This window comes from Salvelinus alpinus, chromosome 27 (genome assembly GCF_045679555.1).
Source record: "Salvelinus alpinus chromosome 27, SLU_Salpinus.1, whole genome shotgun sequence".
NCBI lineage: Eukaryota > Metazoa > Chordata > Actinopteri > Salmoniformes > Salmonidae > Salvelinus > Salvelinus alpinus.
Genome location: NC_092112.1, coordinates 30,522,116 through 30,543,783, shown reverse-complemented (window position 1 = coordinate 30,543,783; position 21,668 = coordinate 30,522,116). Strand labels below are relative to the sequence as shown.

The following is a 21,668-nucleotide window of genomic DNA, read 5'->3' as shown; positions in this document are numbered from 1 at the left end:
AAAGGACTGATTGGTGCAGTGCTGCAGAGATGGTTGTCCTTCTGGAATGTTCTCCCATCTCCACAGAGGAACTCTAGAGCTCTGTCAGAGTGACCATCGGGTTCTTGGTCACCGGCCTGACTAAGGCCCTTCTCACCCGATTGCTCAATTTGGCCTGACGGCCAGCTCTGGGAAGAGTCTTGGTGGTTCCAAACTTCTTCCATTTAAGAATGATGGAGGCCACTGTGTTCTTGTGGACATTCAATGCTGCAGAAATGTTTTGGTACCCTTCCCCAGATCTGTGCCTCGACACAATCCTGTCTCGGAGCTCTACGGACAATTCCTTTGACCTCATGGCTTGGTCTTTGCTCTGACATGCACTGTCAACTGTGGGACATTATATAGACAGGTGTGTGCCTTTCCAAATCATGTCCAATCAATTGAATTTACCACAGGTGGACTCCAATGAAGTTGAAGAAACATCTCAAGGATGATCAATGGCAACAGGATGCACCTGAGCTCAATTTCGAGTCTCATAGAAAAGGGTCTGAATACTTATGTATATACTGTAAGGTATTTCTGTTTTTATTTTTAATACATTTGCAAACATTTCTAAAATCCTGTTTCCCCTTTGTCATGATCAGGTAGGTATTGTGTGAGGATTGATGAGAATTTGTATTTATTTAATCAATTTTAGAATAAGGCTATAACGTAACAAAATGTGGAAAAAGTAAAGGGATCTGAATACTTTCCAAATGCACTGTATGTGTGACAAACTTTCACAAAAATCATCCACTATGCAGTATTTCAGAGTTTGTTAACCATTTGTTCCTGACCACTATCTTAGTGTGGGATTGATTCACAGCTTTCTGAATTCAGTTTATGACATGATTTGTGAGTGTAAAAGTCTTATTGATAGTCCTATATGTGTGAGGTAGGGCGGGACCTGAAACATCCATTATTGGCTTTCCAAGACAAGGAGGAATTCCAGGAAACAGCTACAATCTGGACCACAGCCAATCTTCAAGACAATAATTCCGTACTAACATCAGAGTCCCCTCAGGCATCACAGCTGAATGAATAAATCAATATGTCTGAGTATAAATTGACATTACACTGAAAATCCATAAGGATAACATTGACGTCACTAACCATCCCTGTGCCTTACCTGAGGTGCAGTGGGATGAAATAGAAGTTGGCAATCTCGACTGGAGGCCATAGCTGAAAAAGAGCGGAACACATTGATGAAGCATAGAGTGGTTCATACCGTAAGTATGTGAAGCTTTCCACATGGAGAACTTAGGTAGTAATTTGAGATCAAAGCATCCATGTAGTCCTGCAGAGAATAAGAGACATAGAGATCTTTATGTTGGAACGATGGTGAATTTCTGGTAGAAACATCTACATTTTGACACTAACCCTCCCTCACAGGGGTGTCTACCTCCAGTTCACACCTGTGTTGACCTCTGACCCTGACCAGGTGGGTAGGGGCTGTCACTCAGGCTATGAGAGGTTACAGTATGCGTTGGCCCCCCTCTGAGTCAGTCACAGACAGTGACAGGTAACACTCAAAACCAGCTCAACATCATAGTCTCAATTTAATAACTGTGGGACAGTGCCCTGTCCTGCTACATCACATGGCATATAAAACAACTAGACATCTGGAACTGCCTGCACCCTCACTTAGCCTGGCCCATCTCACTAAAGGTCAACAGGCAACAAGATTGGCTGGATTTCATTCTTTTTTTTGTAATAATGTCTTTATTGGGCAAGACTGGATGTATAAAATAAGCCAATGTTCCCAGAAATGTTGTCTGTCTTTGTTGATTTTCTGGGGCGTAACAGTTTCTAATTTCTAGCAAACAAGGCGTTGGCCACCTGGGGTTAAAACACTGCAGGGATACAACGTTAGAGACACACGATGACGTCACCAAAATCCGTCCTCCTTTGGAGAGCAACGTCTTTCGTTCGTGGTCTAGGGCTGAAGAGACAACCAACTTATTTGAGCTCACGAGGCTGCAGTCCTGTGGTCATGCAACAGTTTGCCCAGCGCTCACCATCTTCTCCCTTAATTATGACACACTGAGCTTTAGAATGTCATAACGGCATCAAACTGTTGCGTAATGAAAACGCTAATAGGCAGACACGTCGTTAGCACTAATCTTTGTTTTCCCAATAGGTAGTGTGCACTTGACCTTCAGTATCAGCATTCGGCAGCGTTGAGTGAAGTGACTGACCAATGAGGGAATGTGTAGGAGAATGGCAGCTCTCGAAATGGACGTCTCCGACCCCCACGTCTCTATCTCATTCATCCTCTCATAAAGGAGGGATGCACTGTAGCATCAGAGCGATTGTTATAATGAGACACATGAATAACCAAGTGGTTTCGGGGGGAAAGCTTGACCCACAATATAAAACGAGGCGAAGGGAAGACATAGCTGGGCTTGTGTTGTGATTGACACGCGAGCGGACTGCCACTAGCTAATGAAGAGCAGGGCTGAGGACTGAGGATGATGCTGCATGTGTCTGCCAACCTTCTCACGTGTCACTAATGTCCATTCAAACTAGTAACGTCGGTCTGTGGCACCAGACCAAGTTCCACCTGGCTTTAGATGAGGAAGGTGTGGTCATGTTATTGTCTTTCACCTCACATATATTTTACATCACAGTCTTGCCTAATGAGCACATTTGCCATTTGTTTTCTGTCTCTTCTGACATTTCGGTGACTGCCCTTTCGGCCTCATTTTAGCTCAAGTGCCTTCCTTGCATAAATAATTTATGGTCCGCCGAGCAAGAGGAAGGGAGCGGTGGACGAACACCCCTGTTACACACACACATCCCTTATCTAAGACATGAGTCACCCGCCGCTATTTCAACCCTCCTTCCCTCCATGGGAGGAAATAGCTTCTAATTAAACTGTGTCAGAGATGGGGGTCACTCTGTTAGCTTCCTGGAGAACACAGAGGAGGAGAGGAAAGGAGTTCCACAGGACGCCTCAGCTCTGTTTGGGTCCTACAGGGGGTCCTACAGGAGGTGATACAAGGGGTCCTACAGGAGGTACTACAGGGGGTACTACAGGGGTCTTACAGTGGTCTTACAAAAGGACCTACAGGGGGTCCTACAGGGGGTACTACAGGGGTCCTACAGAAGGAACTACAGGTACTACAGAGGGTACTACAGGGGTCCTACAGAAGGAACTACAGGTACTACAGGGGGTCCTACAGGGGGTACTACAGGGGTCCTACAGAAGGAACTACAGGTACTACAGAGGGTACTACAGGAGGTACTACAGAAGGTACTATAGGGGGTACTACAGGAGGTACTACAGGAGGTACTACAGAAGGTACTATAGGGGGTACTACAGGAGGTACTACAGGGGTCCTACAGAAGGAACTACAGGTACTACAGAGGGTACTACAGGAGGTACTACAGAAGGTACTATAGGGGGTACTACAGGAGGTACTACAGAAGGTACTATAGGGGGTACTACAGGAGGTACTACAGGGGTCCTACAGAAGGAACTACAGGTACTACAGAGGGTACTACAGGAGGTACTACAGAAGGCACTATAGGGGGTACTACAGGAGGTACTACAGGAGGTACTACAGAAGGTACTATAGGGGGTACTACAGGAGGTACTACAGGGGTCCTACAGAAGGAACTACAGGTACTACAGAGGGTACTACAGGAGGTACTACAGAAGGTACTATAGGGGGTACTACAGGAGGTACTACAGGAGGTACTACAGAAGGTACTATAGGGGGTACTACAGGAGGTACTACAGGAGGTACTACAGAAGGTACTATAGGGGGTACTACAGGAGGTACTACAGGAGGTACTACAGAGGGTACTACAGGGGGTACTATAGGAGGTCCTACAGGATGTACTACAGGATGTACTACAGGATGTACTACAGGGGGTACTATAGGAGGTAGTACAGAGGGTACTACAGAGGGTACTACAGGAGGCACTGGCTACAAGGCCAACGCTAAACACTTATCTTTTAAGACAACATGTTGATTTTTAAAGATGACAAAAATCAGCATGTGTACATTTCTATAATATCTGGATTTGTGACTCATGCTTAATATACAGTACCAGTCAAAGTTTGGACACACCTACTCATTCAAGGGTTTTTCTTTATTTTGACTATTTTCTACATTGTAGAACTATGAAATAACGCATATGGAATCATGTAGTAACCAATAAAGTACTACAATTCTTCAAAGTAGCCACCCTTTGCCTTGATGACAGCTTTGCATTCTCTTGGCATTCTCTCAACCAGCTTCACTTGTAATTCTTTTCCAACAGTCTTGAATGAGTTCCCACATATGCTGAGCACTTGTTGGCTGCTTTTCCTTCACTCTGCAGTCCGACTCATCCCAAACCATCTCAGTTGCCTTGAGGTCAGGTGATTGTGGAGGCCAGGTCATCTGATGCAGCACTCCATCACTCTCCTTCTTTGTCAAATAGCCCTTACACAGCCTGGAGGTGTGTTGGGTTATTGTCCTGCTGAAAAACAAATGATAGTCCCACTAAGCCCAAACCAGATGGGATGGCGTATCACTGCAGAATGCTGTGGTAGCCATGCTGGTTAGGTGTGCCTTGAATTCTAAACAAATCACAGACAGTGTCACCAGCAAAGCCCCCCCACACCATCACACCTCCTCCTTCACGCTTCACGGTGGGAACCACACATATGGCGATCATCCATTCACCTATTCTGCATCTTAAAAAGACACGGCGGTTGGAACCAAAAATCTACAATTTGGACTCATCAGACCAAACGACAGATTTCCACCGGTCTAATGTCCATTGCTCGTGTTTCTTGGCCCGAGCAAGTATCTTCTTCTTATTGGTGTCCTTTAGTAGTGGTTTCTTTGCAGCAATTCGAACATGAAGGCCTGATTCACACAGTCTCCTCTGAACAGTTGATGTTGAGATGTGTCTGTTACTTGAACTCTGTGAAACATTTATTTGGGCTGCAATTTCTGAGGCTGGTAACTCTAATGAACTTATCCTCTGTAGCAGAGGTAACTCTGGGTCTTCCTTTCCTGTGGCAGTCCTCATGAGAGCCAGTTTCATCATAATGCTTGATGGTTTTTGCGACTGCACTTGAAGAAATGCATTGACATTTTCCGGATTGACTGACCTTCATGTCTTAAAGTAATGATGGACTGTAATTTATTTTTGCTTATTTGAGCTCTTCTTGCCATAATATGAACGTTGTCTTTTACCAAATAGGGCTATCTTCTGTATACCACCCTTACCTTTAATTTTATTTAACCTTTATTTAACTAGGCAAGTCAGTTAAGAACAGATTATTATTTACAATGACTGCCTACCCCGGCCAAACCCTAACCTGGACGACGTTGGGCCAAGTGTGCGCCACCCTATGGGACTCCCAATCACGGGACGCCTCTAGCACTGAGATGCAGTGCCTTAGACCGCTGCACCACTCGGGAGCCCCAACACAACTGATTGGCTCAAACACATTAAGGAGGAAAGAAATTCCACAAATGTACTTTTAATAAGGCACACCTGTTAATTTTAATGCATTCCAGTTCATACCTCATGAAGCTGGTTGCGAGAATGCCAAGAGTGTGCAAATCTGTCATCAAGGCAAGGGTTGGCTACTTTGAAGAATCTCAAATATAAAACATATTTTCATTTGTTTAACACTTTTTTGGTTACAACATGATTCCATATGTGTTATTTCATAGTTTTGATGTCTTCACTATTATTCTACAATGTAGAAAATTGTAAAAATAAAGAAAAACCCTGGAATGAGTAGGTGTCAACTTTTGACTGGTACTGTATGTTTTTTTATTATATTATTCTTTGAGGTTTAATGTACTGTAAGTTTAATTGACAACTGTGGGGTAAAGTCATGCTGAGATGAGCCTTAACCTCTTGAGCATGGCAACGTTCTCCTCCACAGTCAGTTCATTCAAAGTTCTAGAGATCCCCAGTAAGGTACCCAGGAAACACAGAGCAAAGCCCACCTGTTGATACATGACAAGAACAAACACCGTTTTATCTGTCTTTGTGTGTGAATATACATGTTGATATAAATGTGGACGTGTCTGAAAAATTTGTGGGAAAAACGGTCAGTGGCTTTTAATGTAAGCTTACTTTTGCATGGGCATGGGGCATACATACAGTGGGGCAAAAAAGTATTTAGTCAGCCATCAATTGTGCAAGTTCTCCCACTTAAAAAGATGAGAGAGGCCTGTAATTTTCATCATAGGTACACTTCAACTATGACAGACAAAATGAGAAAAAAAAATCCAGAAAAATCACATTGTAGGATTTTTTATGAATTTATTTGCAAATTATGGTGGGAGAACTTGCACAATTGGTGGCTGACTAAATACTTTTTTGCCCCACTGTATAATGATGCACACTGGCCACTATTAAAAGGTTTCAAAAGAAAATTGGATAATTGCGGTGATTATGATGAGTCGGGTTGGGCCCTGAAAGTAGAGCACCTGTAGCTTGTTGTTACCTCTACAGGGTTGTACATAAAGGCCAAATGGTGTCATAATACATATAATTTACAGAAGTAAAAATGGCAATTTACCTGTTGCTGTGGCGTTACTAAAACACGGACCCTCACCCTGTAGATTTTTATTGATATTTGATGCAACATTGATCAAATCACCAACATTATGGTCACTGAGGCAGCAGTTATTTATTTATTTTTATTATTTGTTTTACCTTTATTTAACTAGGCAAGTCAATTAAGAACGAATTCTTATTTACAATGACGGCCTACCCCGGCCAAACCCTAACGACGGCGGGCCAATTGTGTGCCGCCCTACGGGACTCCCAATCACGGCTGGTTGTGATACAGCCTGGAATCTAACCAGGGTCTGTAGTGACGCCTCTAGCCCTGAGATGCAGTGCCTTAGACCGCTGCGCCACTCGGGAGCCCAATGTCTTAATTGTATAACCTATCACAGCGAACTTGAGGACCCCACAATGAGCTGTTGTGTAATTCAGAGAGGGAGAAATTCCTTTTCATTTCTTTGAAGTGCTCGTTAAACCCTGCCAGCTAATGCCATGGAGGACCTGCTATTGTTGTTTACAGACCAATGTGGGCAGCCATAAAAAGCCTCTATGAAAGTTTCATCACACTAACCAACTGGGACGATTGACACAAATGTTCAGAGGAAAAAAGGAGGATTAGATAGACGTTGACAACTCAGACATTGATTGACACGGAAAGGAACTTTGGACATGATTTCATTTGCTTTATACAGACAGGGGCTGCTCGTACCAACTGTGCTAATCTTACCCTTCTTTCAGATCACTGAAAATCATCTAAGTCTGGGAAGATCCTGTTTCTTAACATGAACCAGCTTTACAGCTCAGTGACTGTAATAAAGGGAGATTCATCACTGTGGTTAGGACTCCCCAGGTAAAGCTTTGGCCAATTTCACCACCTGACGTACAACTACTAATTAACTTAATTTAGACAGGGACCACCAGCATCAACTCCCCCTCCCTCCACAATGTGTTATATCTGGTAACATTGACAGGACATTGACACAGAAATGGGTCTTTAAGATCTAAATTTAGCCCTGGAATCCCTGTTTTGTGGAAGTTGTGTGTGAAAATAGCAATGCTGTGGAAGGAGAGCATGCATCCTTCAGAGTGTACACTAATCCCCCCTCCAGGAGAGGGCCATGCTGCGCTCGCCTCTCATTGTCCTCTCTCTTCCTGTGCATTCACAGACCCCAAATCATGTTAGCGGCGTATTATACAAGCAGGCCTTGTATCCACACCTGTCAATGCAAGGATTAGTTGACACGCGCTGAGGGGGGCTTCACCCTCCAGGGGTAAACGTGGGAACAGGCAGAAATAGATTTCTCTGATGTGTGTTACACCTATTCACTCAGCTCTGGCTGGCACCACAGTGACAGGCACTTCTGAGGGCACCTTCACCTGGGGTCCATTCATATTTAGAATGTTTGTTGTTATTTGGTTTGTAAGTAAAGGAGTCATGCAAGGGATAATGACCAGCCCATTAGAGAATGTATCTAAAGTAATATAAACCATGTTCATTTATCTATTCATGTCAAATGGCTGGTGGTACTGAAGTTGTTTTAGTTTTTTATTGAAAATTAACATATTAAATGCAGCCACCCAGATGCCCCTCTCATCTTAGTGACAAGCATTTTATTAATGGAGGCACTTTTGGTCCCCCAAGTGACCAGCTTGTCCAGAATCATGTACCATCCACCTAATACAGGGCCCTGGGGTTGAAAACAGGACCATCAGGATCCTTCACACAGATTCATCTTTAAAAAAACTGATTGGGTAACAGCAGGAAATAATCATGAAAAATTGTATTGCTTTTGGAACATTCTAGAAACAAATATGTGAGAAAACATAGTCAACCACAGCACCTCTTTCAGATCTGTAAGTCATCTTGTGTTAGAGCTTTACTTTTACATAACTGTGTAGACAGTGTTGGTCTCCTCTCAGTGGCACTGAACAAAAACAATAGAATATTCAATGAATGAAGATAAGAAGATCACAATTATAAATAATCTTTGCCTATGTAACAAAAACATTATATTTCTAGGTGACGCTCTGCACTCACTCTCCCTTCACTGTCCAGTGATGTCACACAGAGGGTGGTCCATGACTGGGCTGATGGCCACATAAACACACACACATGCGCACACTGTGGTGAGTCACGACAACATAGTTTCTCAGCTCTCTGTAGAGTGCCACTGCCAAAGGCATCTCACAGAGTCTGTGAGAAGGAGTGTGTCAGAGGGAACATCTGTGTGTGGCATGTCCAGGAGCCTTGGTGCTGTGGCCTGGCCTTGGGTGGCCAGCCCACGCTGCCCAGCTGTTCTCTCACTCCTTCAGAGACCTACTCATACCTACTTGTGGCTGCTATTGACGCACAGTCGCAGAGCTGTTTCCCTTTAACAGCTGGCCGATGGAGTGTTTGTGACAGCACATGAACCCTCCCTACAAACCTCTCCCTTGTGTGTGAGAGAGCAACCCAATGTGCATGTGTGGTAAAGACGGATACACTGACTCTAACCAGTCATTTGAGGTGAGACAGTGAGATAAAAGACAGGAAGAGCGAGGAAGGAGGACTCACGACGAAGAAGAATCCGATGCTCATCATCTTGGCTGTCCGTGTCACGTTGTGATTGGCTAGACCCCGCCTCTCAAGCACCTGCTGGGAGATGACATCACCCACCCCAACCAGCGTGCCCGGAGGAGAGAGAGGAAGAGAAAAGAGGGAGGGAGAGGTTAGAGGAAGTGAGAGAGAAGGGGTGGAGAAAGAGAGAGTAACAGGAAGATCATTGGAATGCGGTCATCTGCCGCTCTGTGCCAGCGCACAGCGGGAACGTACTTAGACACATGCCAACCTGCAACGGTGCCAACGACAGAAAAAGCAGTAGAAGACCATTCAAAGACATCAACCCCCATTCACCATTAATCCCCTGTACACCTGCGTCTGCTTTACTGATAACATCAGATGTCACTACTGATGATTATCATACATAATGTACCTAAAAAGAATCACTCACCATACACCACTTGTCTTGTTATAATTGTTTTAATGGGGGTCCCATAGTAATATAATTAGAACACAATATTCTATAATACATCTCTATGGGTGTAAGACATACATACAGTTGAAGTCGGAAGTTTACATACACCTTGGCCAAATACATTTAAACTCAGTTTTTCACAATTCCTGTCATTTAATCCTAGTAAAAATGCCCTGTCTTAGGTCATTTAGGATCATCACTTTATTTTAAGAATGTGAAATGTCAGAATAATACTAGAGAGAACAATTTATTTCAGCTTTTATTTCTTTCATCACATTCCCAGTGGGTCAGAAGTTTACATACACTCAAATAGTATTTAGTAGCCTTCCACAGGCTTCCCACAATAAGTTGGGTGAATTTTGGCCCATTCCTCCTGACAGAGCTGGTGTAACTGAGTCGGGTTTGTAGGCCTCCTTGTTCGCACATGCTTTTTCAGTTCTGCCCACAAATTTTCTATAGGATTGAGGTCAGGGCTTTGTGATGGGTACTCAAATACCTTGACTTTGTTGTCCTTAAGCCATTTTGCCACAAATTTGGAAGTATGCTTGGGGTCATTGTCCATTTGGAAGACCCATTTGCGACCAAGCTTTAACTTCCTGACTGATGTCTTGAGATGTTGCTTCAATATATCCACATAATTTTCCTATCTCATGATGCCATCTATTTTGTGAAGTGCACCAGTCCCTCCTGCAGCAAAGAACCCCCACAACATAATGCTGCCACCCCCGTGCTTCACGTTTGTAATGGTGTTCTTCGGCTTGCAAGCCCCCCCTTTTTCTTCCAAACATAATGATGGTCATTATGGCCAAACAGTTCTATTTTTGTTTCATCAGACCAGAGGACATTTCTCCAAAAAGTATGATCTTTGTCACCATGTGCAGTTGCAAACCGTAGTCTGGCTTTTTTATGGCGGTTTTGGAACAGTGGCTTCTTCCTTGCTGAGCGGCCTTTCAGGTTATGTCGATATAGGACTCGTTTTACTGTGAATATAGATACTTTTGTACCTGTTTCCTCCAGCATCTTCACAAGATCCTTTGTTGTTGTTCTGGGATTGATTTGCACTTTTCGCAACAAAGTACGTTCATCTCTAGGAGACAGAATGCGTCTCCTTCCTGAGCGGTATGACGGCTGCGTGGTCCCATGGTGTTTATACTTGCGTACTATTGTTTGTACAGATGAACGTGGTACCTTCAGGCATTTGGAAATTGCTCTCAAGGATGAACCAGACTTGTGGAGGTCTAACATTTTTTCTGAGGTCTTGTCTGATTTCTTTTGATTTTACAGTGAATTATAAGAGAAATAATCTGTCTCTAAACAATTGTTGGAAAAATTACTTGTGTCATGCACAAAGTAGATGTCCTCACCGACTTGCCAAAACTATAGTTTGTTAACAAGAAATTTGTGGAGTGGTTGAAAAATGAGTTTTAATGACTCCAACCTAAGTGTATGTAAACTTCCAACTTCAACTGTAAATATCATAAATGAAAATATACTATTCATAAAAACTACATAAACTGGTTAGTTAGACTGTAGTTACACTGTAGCAGAGGAATGGTTGACTGGGCATTGGTTCTATTCTACACATGTCCACTCCTTGCTAAGATGTTACACAGTTGTAGTACATTGTATTACTGATATCTTTGTGACACTGTGTAGATTCATGTGAACAAGTGTTTTACGGTTTGAATGATTTGTCAATAAGGTTACAAATTCCAGCAACTTACTCAAAATTCCCAAGTTTCTCAGAAATCCTGGTTTTAACATTCCTGAAATCAGGGGAATAAGCGGGAAAAAGAGGCATCCTCCAACCAGGAATTCTGGAAAACCTGGGATGTTTGGAAAAGTTACAGGTTTTTTGCAACCCTAGTTGTCACCAATATGCTAATATCATTAGATAGAGGCACTAAGCCAATGTAACCAATACAGCCACTAATATAGATGCATTCTATAAAAGCACTCAGATCCAATTAGCCTACACATTCACAACACAAGAGATGTGTGACTTAACTGATGTGTATCTTAAGAATGTATAATCACTCCAAATCCATTGAGGTGATTTAGCAAGGGCTGATTATCATGATTTAGAGTAGCAAGTAATAAAACAAAACACTGAACCTTTCTCCTCTGGACTCAAAGTTCTGACCGAGTCATCCTAAAACACACTGGTACAGTACTGTAGGTCATTGTCTTTGGAGACCTTACTGCCACAGGTAAGGATGACTGACACACTGACTGACTGGAAGTGTGCATGCCCCGGTCACACAGTCAAACCATTCAGTAGCTCTATGCTCTGTAAATACCTCCTCACTAGAAAGAGAGAGAAGGGGGGAGCAGAGAGAGAGAGGGGAGGGAGAGAGAGAGGGGAGGGAGGGAGAGAGCTGGTAGAGAGAGTGAAAGGCTTCAAGAGTACAGTGTAATTTATCAATTAGTGAGAGAGAGAGCGCGCACAAGAGAGAGTAGTCTATGGACACCTCCCACAGCGACTGATGGAAACTGATTTCATTGCCAGAAAGGCCTCAGTGGGACATCACAGTGTCCTGTGTGTATGTGTGTGTACGGTGTGTGTGCGTGCCCTCCTGTTAACACACACAGGGAGTGCCAATCTGGTTGACGGAGCAGTCTCCACCAATGTGTTGGTAATGTCACGGGTTCCCTTTCCTTCCGCTGCCCAGAGGCTGTGCCTGGGGGCATCGATCACCTCGCCTCAACCCCAGACAGGAGGGGGGACAAACATACACATGCATTATTTATATGTGCGTAATCTAAAAACAGCCTCACGTGTCTCTGCGGAGATCGACTTGTATGGGAAATCTACAGCAGAGGATGCAAACATCTGATTTAGGAGATGCATTGATGAATATGACTGAGCGAGATTGATTGATGATGAAGAGAAACCCATTGACATGTAAATTATACAGGCAACAGCTGAAAGTGTTTCCAGGCTAAATAGTGTGGTTTCTTTGCGGGGTGTGTTTCCATTTTTGACAAAGAGTTGTGAAAACGGTGACTCCAAACTTGTTCTAAATTAAGCTGAAAACGATGACTCTCTCTCCATAATGTTGCTGGCTAGAAAACTTCTGAGCGGAAAAACATTTCCATCAATTCTCTGTACAACAAACAATACAGGCAGAGATCAATATGTTCTGCCTTTGTTGACATCATGAAAAGGGACAAAGCAACTCAAACGAGTTCTCTCTGCGTGAACAAAAGTAAGTCAGCATCTCGTTAGATATAAACACAAGCCCATTTCAGGATCAAAGCATTCCTCTCTGTGACACTCTCACCGGCAGGTCTGGAGTCAGATAAATGCCATTTATCACACAGCCGTTAATGAACAGTCATTCAGATACACCACTAGAGAGAGAGGCTACGCACCTGGGGAAAAGGTGGGTTTCATTCTTGTAAACAACTTTTGGCAGTCCAAGATAAAGGAGGGAGAGCAGTGTGTGTGTGTTTGAGTGAGTGAGAGATAGAGTGTGTGTGTGAGTGTGAGAGAGTGTGTGTGTGTAAGAGAGAGAGAGTGTGTGAGTGTGTGGTAGACTGCTGCTACCTGTCAAGAAGAAGAGAGCTGAGAAGCCCTCTCTGTGAACAATGGGGCAGAAATTCTGATGAGAGACACCATGGAGAGAGAGAGTAATTCTTGTTCCCTACAGAGAGGGAGAGATGGGAGCTTAGATCACGGATCACTGTCTCTAGGGATCTCCAAACTCTAAAACAGATACTCCCACTAGTCTTGTCCCCTCTGCCTCTCTGCTTTCCCTCACCCCTCTGCTGGTCCAGGGAATGGCCTGTGTGAAGGTCAGAGTGACGTGACCAGTCAAGGTGTTAGCATTCTGTTCAAGATGCGGGGTGACCCTGTAGGTGGTAGAGATGCAGGACGACCCTGCTAGGTGGTAGAGATGCAGGACGACCCTGCTAGCTGGTAGAGATGCAGGACGACCCTGCTAGCTGATAGAGATGCAGGACGACCCTGCTAGCTGGTAGAGATGCAGGACGACCCTGCTAGCTGATAGAGATGCAGGACGACCCTGCTAGCTGGTAGAGATGCAGGACGACCCTGCTAGCTGGTAGAGACGCAGGACGACCAGGCTTGGTGGTAGAGATGCAGGATGACCAGGCTATGTGATAGAGATGCATGACAGAGTGGAGACCATGGCTGAGACACTGACAGCTCACCCAACAAATGATGGCAGAGCTACAGAATTAGGGTGCTTCTGTTTTTAGCCTGGCTGGTCATAGTGATAATATGATGCTGCGTGGCGGGGGCTAAGGTGTGAAGAGAGAGAACGGCTCTGGTTTAATTCAAACGATTTGTTCTGGGCGGTGTGGACCTGACTGGCCTTGGGCAGATGGCCCTCACCTCTTTTGGGAGAAAATGAATGGAGGGACACACACTGGGGAGGGACAGAGAGACAAATGGACACAACTTCAGTGGGAAATGGATGGACAGGGGACACACTCATTAGAGAAAAGCTTGGCCTGATTCCAAACCCCACCCTATCAAACCATAGAGAAAACCTGGTGGACCCTATGCACTCAGATCTGCATGGAGGGAGTTGTGAAATCGTGCTAGATTGGTTTGGAATGAGGCCATGGTGGAGCCCCAGCCTACGGACCTCCAGGTCCAAATACAGGAGGGTGAGGTGTTATGGTGCTCCTGCGTGGCACACTGAGCAGGGAACTTCCATTGAAGTCAACTCAGACCTGACAGGGCAGACTCTACCTCCCACACCCAAATAATGTTTTAAAAAGGACATTGGACCTTAATAATATTGCTTTGACAGGCAGAGGAGCCCGTTTCAGTGATCTAACCTTTTCTTAAAATGTCAGGGTAGAACTAATAAAGGCAGTTCGGTCCGGCAAAAACATCTGGGAAGAGAGTTGAACCTTTCATGTGCTTTTACTGGAGCCTCTACAACTAACCTTTAACAGTATTATGAGACATAAGGCACGCACACACACACACACACAAACTACTTAAAAGTCAGATGAACCTATATCTATCTGAGTGGTGTCTGTCTTTCATTGTATCCATCTCCCACCCCTTCTAATGTGACTAGCCCCGATGCTCGTCCATCTTTTCCCCCTGCCCCGCTACAAAGTTTCTCCCTGCAGGCGGTCACTGAGTCCGAGGTGCTAAAGGAGCTCCTTAAACTTTACCCCCCAAAAAACATCTGGGTCAGATGATTTAGACCCTTTCTTCTTTAAGGTTGCTACCCCTATCATCGCCAAGCCTATCTCTGACCTTTTTAACCTGTCTCTCCTTTCTGGGGAGGTTCCCATTGCTTGGAAGGTAGCCATGGTTCGTCCTTTATTTAAAGGGGGAGATCAAGCTTATCCTAACTGTTATAGGCCTATTTCTATTTTATTGACTTGGCCAAAGCTTTTGATATGGTGGACCATTCCATTCTTGTGGGCCGGCTAAGGAGTATTGCTGTCTCTGAGGGGTCTTTGGCCTGGTTTGCTAACTACCTCTCTCAAAGAGTGCAGTCTATAAAGTCAGAACATCTGCTGTCTCAGTCACTGCCTATCACCATGGAGTACCCCAGGACTCGATCCTAGGCCCCACGCTCTTCTCAATTTACATCAACAACATAGCTCAGGCAGTAGGAAGCTCTCTCATCCATTTATATGCAGATGATACAATCGTATACTCTCTATAACAAACTTTTTTAGTGTCTAACAAGCTTTCTCTGCCCTTAACCTTGTTCTGAACACCTCCAAAACAAAGGTAAAATGGTTTGGTAAGAAGAACGCCCCTCCCCACTGGGGTAGTCACCTCATACAAGTACTTGGGAGTATGGTTAGATGGTACACTGTCCTTCTCTCTTTACATATCATAGCTGCAGGCTAAGGTTCAATATAGATGTGGTTTCCTCTATTATAATCGCTCCTCTTTCACCCCAGCTGCCAAACTAACCCTGATTCAGATGACCATCCTACCCATGCTAGATTACGGAGACGTAATTTATTGATCGCCAGGTAAGGGTGCTCTCGGCGGCTAGATGTTCTTTACCATTCAGCCATCAGATTTGCCACCAATGCTCCTTATAGGACACATTACTGCACTCTGTACTCCTCTGTAAACTGGTCATCTCTGTATACTCGTCCCAAGACCCACTGGTTGATGCTTATTTATAAAACCCTCTTTGGCCTCACTCCCCCCATCTCAGATACCTACTGCAGCCCTCATCCTCCACATACAACACCCGTTCTGCCAGTCACATTCTGTTAAAGGTTCCCAAAGCACACACATTCCTGGGTTGCTCCTCTTTTCAGTTTGTTGCAGCTAGCGACTGGAATGAGCTGCAAAAAACACTCAAACTGGACAGTTTTATCTCCATCTCTTCATTCCAGGACTCAATCATGGACACTCAAACTGACAGTTGTGGTTGCTTTGTGTGATGTATTGTTGTCTCTACCTTCTTGCCCTTTGTGCTGTTTTCTGTGCCCAATAATGTTTGTACCATGTTTTGTGCTGGTACCATGTTGTGCTGCTGCCATGTTGTGTTGCTACCATGTTGTGTTGCCATGTGTTGCTTCCATGCTATGTTGTTGTCTTAGGTCTCTCTTTATATAGTGTTGTGGTGTCTCCTGTCGTGGTGTGTGTTTTGCCCTATATACACTACCGTTCAAAAGTTTGGGGTTACTTTGAAATGTCCTTGTTACTGAAAGAAAAGCAAATGTTTTGTCCTTTAAAATAACATAAAATTGATCAGAAATACAGTGTAGAAATTGTTAATGTTGTAAATGACTATTGTAGCTGGAAACAGCAGATTTTTTATGGAATATCTACATAGGCGTACAGAGGCACATTATCTTCAACCATCACTCCTGTGTTCCAATGGCACGTTGTGTTAGCTAATCCAAGTTTATCATTTTAAAAGGCTGATTGATCATTAGAAAACCCTTTTGCAATTATGTTAGCACAGCTGAAAACTGTTGTTCTGATTAAAAAAACAATAAAACTGGCTTCTTTAGACTAGTTGAGGATCTAGAGCATCAGCATTTGTGGGTTCGATTACAGGCTCAAAATGGCCAGAAACAAATAACTTTCTTCTGAAACTCGTCAGTCTATTCTTGTTCTGAGAAATTAAAGCTATTCCATGCGAAAAATTGCCAAGAAACTGAAGATGTTGTACAATGCTGTGTACTACTCCCTTCACAGAACAGCACAAACTGGCTCTAACCAGAATAGAAAGAGGAGTGGGAGGCCCCGTGGCGAAACTGAGCAAGAGGACAAGTACATTAGAGTGTCTAGTTTGAGAAACAGACGCCTCACAAGCCCTTAACTGGCAGCTTCATTAAATAGTACCCGCAAAACACCAGTCTCAACGTCAACAGTGAAGAGGCGACTCCGGGATGCTGGCCTTCTAGGCAGAGATCCTCTGTCCAGTGTCTGTGTTCTTTTGCCCATCTTAATCTTTTCTTCTTATTGGCCAGTCTGAGATATGTATTTTTCTTTGCAACTCTGCCTAGAAAGCCAGCATCACGGAGTCGCCGGAGTCGCCATTCTAAGTAACCCCAAACTTTTGAACGGTAGTGTATATATATTTTTTCCCCAGCCCCTGTCCCCGCAGGAGGCCTTTTGCCTTTTGGTAGACTGTCATTATAAATAAGAATTTGTTCTTAACTGACATGCCTAGTTAAATAAAGGTTCAATAAAAATAAATAAATTGTAAACCTTTATTTCTAATAACTGTCCCTTTAAGAACAGAACAAACCAAGCATAAATCTTGAGAAACCCGGGGCTTAGCTACAGTATATGAGCTCATCCTTAAACACAGCCAGCCCCTAGGTCGACACTTACATTTACCATTTCTCTTTTGTAAGGTCCTACAGTATGTGTTCAGTGATAAAACACACAGGAAGGTGAAAAAAATATATATATTTCCTCCAAACTTTAATACCCTATCTAGATCTAGCATCCATCTGATGCCCACTGAGGCAAGGCATGGTAGCTAGTCAAGAGGTGGTAACAAGCTTCTTCTCCCCTGCCTAAGTGAGAGTGCTGATGTCAGCACCAGCTAGCTTGGCGGAGAGCCAGGGCCTCTGGAGGCTAATGGGGTAGATGGTGATTGACGTGGCCCAGGCTAAGTGAAGTGATCCGGGGAAGAGTTGGCAGGCGTTCCCCCTGGGGCCTGATGGTTGTTCCACTGGGGAGGGAGTGGACCCACTGAGCCCTCAGAGGTATTTAGCTGATGAAGCCAGCCCAGCCTGACCTCTCACACCCACGTAGGAGGGGAAGAGGAGTACTTCTTAAGATTCATACTCACAACTTGACTTTGGGAATCAGCTACTGCTACCGTGGCTCACTGGTGTCCTGATATCTCCCTTTTCTCATTCAGTTGTTTGTTTGTTATTTGTTAATTCATCCATCCTTCCATTGACTGACTGATGCCAGGTACTGAATTCCATGTATCATACAGGCTAGGTAAGCAGACCTGGAGCTAAGCCAAACAGAGGTCAGTAAAGTTTAGGTGTGCTTGAACACACACACATTCACACACACTCGTTATATCCTTATCTGCTGCCCTCTCCGTCTTCTGAATGTCTCCTGTGCATTACAGTACATAAAAACACCAGTGGCTCCCATCTCTGTTCCCATTGAAAACAAAGATAATGAGTCACTCAAGTCAGACATCTTGATTACATAAATGTCTAAACTGCCTGCAACCCTTTAACCCACACCCCATAGGGCGGCACACAATTGGCCCAGCATCGTCCGGGTTTGGCCGGTTTAGGCCGTCATTGTAAATAAGAATTTGTTCTTAACTGACTTGCCTAGTTAAGTAAAGGTTACACAACCCAGTTGACGTTTCCTCTTTGCATTGTTATTGGTCACACAGACAGAGCTTTGCTTCTGAGAGGAGAAACACCCAGGTAATTGCTTGTGGGAACATATCAAAGCCTTTTCACATGGTCAATGACAATATAGACTTCGGCTACCCCTAGTGTTGAGGGATTAGTGCTTTTAGAGGTGGGTTCGGTTTCGGTTCGTATATAATAAAAAAGAATACAAATAAAATTCCCATGATGGTAGTGAAAGCCCATTACTGCGTATCAATTATTAACCATAATTTATTCACATCACTTTAATAAAATATTTCAGTTGTTGTGTATATTACATTTGTTTTATTTGATAACTTTATTATTTAATTCCAAGTCATCATCTCATCTCTATAGAGCTGCTGCCTATGCTGTCTGACAAAATCCCTATTTTGTAGTTCTTCAAAGTAAATAAGGCATACTTTTGACTGCTGAATACCAACTATCCATCACTTCGATCATGTATTTTCAGGTAGAGCTACCTCCCAAAGCAACAGCTGCTATCCCCTCACAATCGCACATTCTCTACAGCAGGCGTAAAAGAAACAGACCGGACAAGTAGATGCGCAGTGGATTGTGGTTATTGTAGTTAATTATGCGCTAAACAATGTAGAATATTGTCCTCTTGGAAACTACAAATCCCTACTACATCACACAGTTCAGGTAGGATCTGATTTATCGCTTGAGAAACTGTGCAATGTGCAGATTGAGCTCACAGAAAAAAACGAACAAAATGGAATTCAAATAATTGAACAGTCAAAGAAGTTTAAAAATAATAATAAAATAGAAAATCCGTTAACTTCTCAGCACTAGCTACCCCTGAACTACAGGTTATAGAGAGGACTGAGTCAGACAAATATTCATATCAGGGTGAAATATCTGACCAAATATTGATTGGATTTAATTGGCTATCAAAACAAAGCTGGCACCTAACCCTGACATATTTATCGCCTTAATGACCTGTCAGCTAGTGAGGGTAGTAAAGACCGTGTAGCGAAAATACTTCTTCATTGCCATCTTGTGTTGGTTAACGGACAAAACAGACCGTGTGGGCATGTACATGTTGGTTAATGAGTCACATCAGCATCATAGGGAAAACGCCTCTATTCTACAAGAGTAACCTACATAATAAAACTGCATAAAAGGACAACATTATGGTTTGCCTATGTCGCCAAGGAAATTTCCACACCTTTATGAAAAGAAAAACTTCAGCAGAAGATCAATTAAGTAATATTTACCTGGATACCCTGAGTAGTCAGTGCTTCCTCTTCTGATGAATGCTACCCTTGCAAAAAAAATGCTGTTTTGAAACTGCAGTAAGAGACACAGTAAATGCAGAATAACTGCAGTTATATTGTTCTCTAACTGCAGTTACACAGCTAAATTACTGCTAAATTATTATTTAGAGCATACTGCAGTATAACTATTCTCTAACTATAGTTATACTGCACTCTGACTGCAATCTTTTTTCATAAGGGTACGTGTCATAAACAAACATGTTTGCCACCACAAGCAACACTGTCACTGAATCAACAGGAAATATGTCAAATATTTACAAAACACAGATAGGGTTCCATTTTAAGGTACAGCACAAATTGAACAACCCCATTCAGACTGCAGCTCTCATCCGTGAGCCACGGAATACGGGGTTGCATTTGTAAACATTTGGACAGAAAAAGTCTGATTGATTTGACCTGTAAAAGTTTAAGCTGATCAGGTGAAAGCCTCAGAGAAAATGCTGGGGTAAATTGTCTCCGTCTCCCTCTCTTTTTGAGGGAATTTCTGGGACTCTTGCCAGGGGCTTTGCTGTAGAGGAGCATAATGGACATAGAGTAGTTACTGTAGTGTAGCCTAGTGTAGTGGGTATTTTAAAATTATTTATATATACACACACTAGATGAGTCAGTTTTGAAGCCACCGCGTCTCCATCTTGCCACTCCACCACCAGTGTAAAAATATTTTGGAAGCTACAGAAATGCATTTACTAATACTATTTGTTTTTGCTACGTTTATTCTATTACAGACACCTTCATTCATACTTTTAATATATATTAAGCAAGCGAAACACACACACACATATATATATATAAATATTTCCTTAAAGTGTAATTTTTAGAAAGTTATGTTACTCTCCCCACTACAACAAAAATACTTAAATACATTTTGATCTTGAAACATTTAAATGAAATACTGTATAATTCCATTCATTCCTATGAAGGACTGTTGTTCTGAGGAGTGCCAATATGGCCGACCAGTGGCTTCAAAGCCTCTCATTGACCAAAACATAACATCAGCAATCCAGGGTTTATATACATCATTGGTGTTATCTTACTGGCTGTGATTATCTGGACAGTCCATGGATGCCTGGTCATCAGAGCCTGGTAGGATCTCCACAGGCCCACCATTCTCCGCTTTCTGCAGCAGGGTTGGAGTTAATGCCACAAATTCCATCCTAAATCAATTCCCTCTCCCTGTAAATTCCATTTCATTCAAATGAAATTCCAGGTCCGTCTTTGAATTCAGATAATTAAATTCCTCTCTATTCCAATGTTAGGTATGTTCGAATAATTCAATATTATCCCCAACAATTCCACAAATTTCAATTCCCTCAGGCTTTCAGGCTGACCATGCCACTGTTTACAGTCTAGCTATACTGTCTAATTCCAATTCAATAACTTGAAGATTGTTGAAATTCGAATTCAATTTAATGTAAAGTCTCCACTTCACAAGTGAATTCAATATATGAATTGGAATTTCAAATAAAAATTGCAATTGACCCTAACGCTGCTCTGCAGGAACACAGACAAACTTGTCAGAACTGCTTATAACCAGAATCATATGCCTTGGCATCCCGATTATTGCGTGTCGACATTGGTTGTTTATTATATAACTTTAGATTTAATACAAGACATTATGACTTCACAATATTACTTAAAAAAATAGTCAATTTAAGTCATTTAGCAGACGCTCTTATCCAGAGCGACTTACAAATTGGTGCATTCACCTTATGATATCCAGTGGAACAACCACTTTACAATAGTGCATCTAACTCTTTTAAGGGGGGGGGGGGGGGTTAGAAGGATTACTTTATCCTATCCTAGGTATTCCTTAAAGAGGTGGGGTTTCAGGTGTCTCCGGAAGGTGGTGATTGACTCCGCTGACCTGGCGTCGTGAGGGAGTTTGTTCCACCATTGGGGTGCCAGAGCAGCGAACAGTTTTGACTGGGCTGAGCGGGAACTGTACTTCCTCAGAGGTAGGGAGGCGAGCAGGCCA

The 21,668-nt window shown here is 43.2% G+C and overlaps 1 protein-coding gene across 1 annotated transcript; it reads right to left on the bottom strand.

The window, feature by feature from the left end:
• Nucleotides 1-334: 334 nt before the first annotated feature.
• LOC139555823 (mitochondrial inner membrane protein Mpv17-like) lies at nucleotides 335-20,800 on the bottom strand. The gene is made up of 8 exons (XM_071369220.1): nucleotides 20,731-20,800; nucleotides 9,107-9,225; nucleotides 8,157-8,240; nucleotides 5,890-6,023; nucleotide 5,760; nucleotides 1,283-1,315; nucleotides 1,148-1,200; nucleotides 335-1,000 (listed from the first exon to the last, which is right to left on the bottom strand). Exons 1-8 carry the CDS (start codon nucleotides 20,798-20,800, stop codon nucleotides 901-903), a joined length of 594 nt encoding a protein of 197 aa, XP_071225321.1. The 3' UTR covers nucleotides 335-900.
• Between the last annotated feature and the right edge of the window lie 868 nt (nucleotides 20,801-21,668).

Coding starts and splice junctions, on each gene's coding strand:
- LOC139555823 (XM_071369220.1), bottom strand. CDS start 20,800: ATGGTGGGCCTGTGGAGATCCTACCAGGCTCTGATGACCAGGCATCCA. Junction 9,226..20,730: donor GACTGTCCAGATAATCACAG/CCAGTAAGATAA, acceptor CTCTCTCTCCTC/CGGGCACGCTGGTTGGGGTG. Junction 8,241..9,106: donor GCATCGGATTCTTCTTCGTC/GTGAGTCCTCCT, acceptor TTTCAACCCCAG/GGCCCTGTATTAGGTGGATG.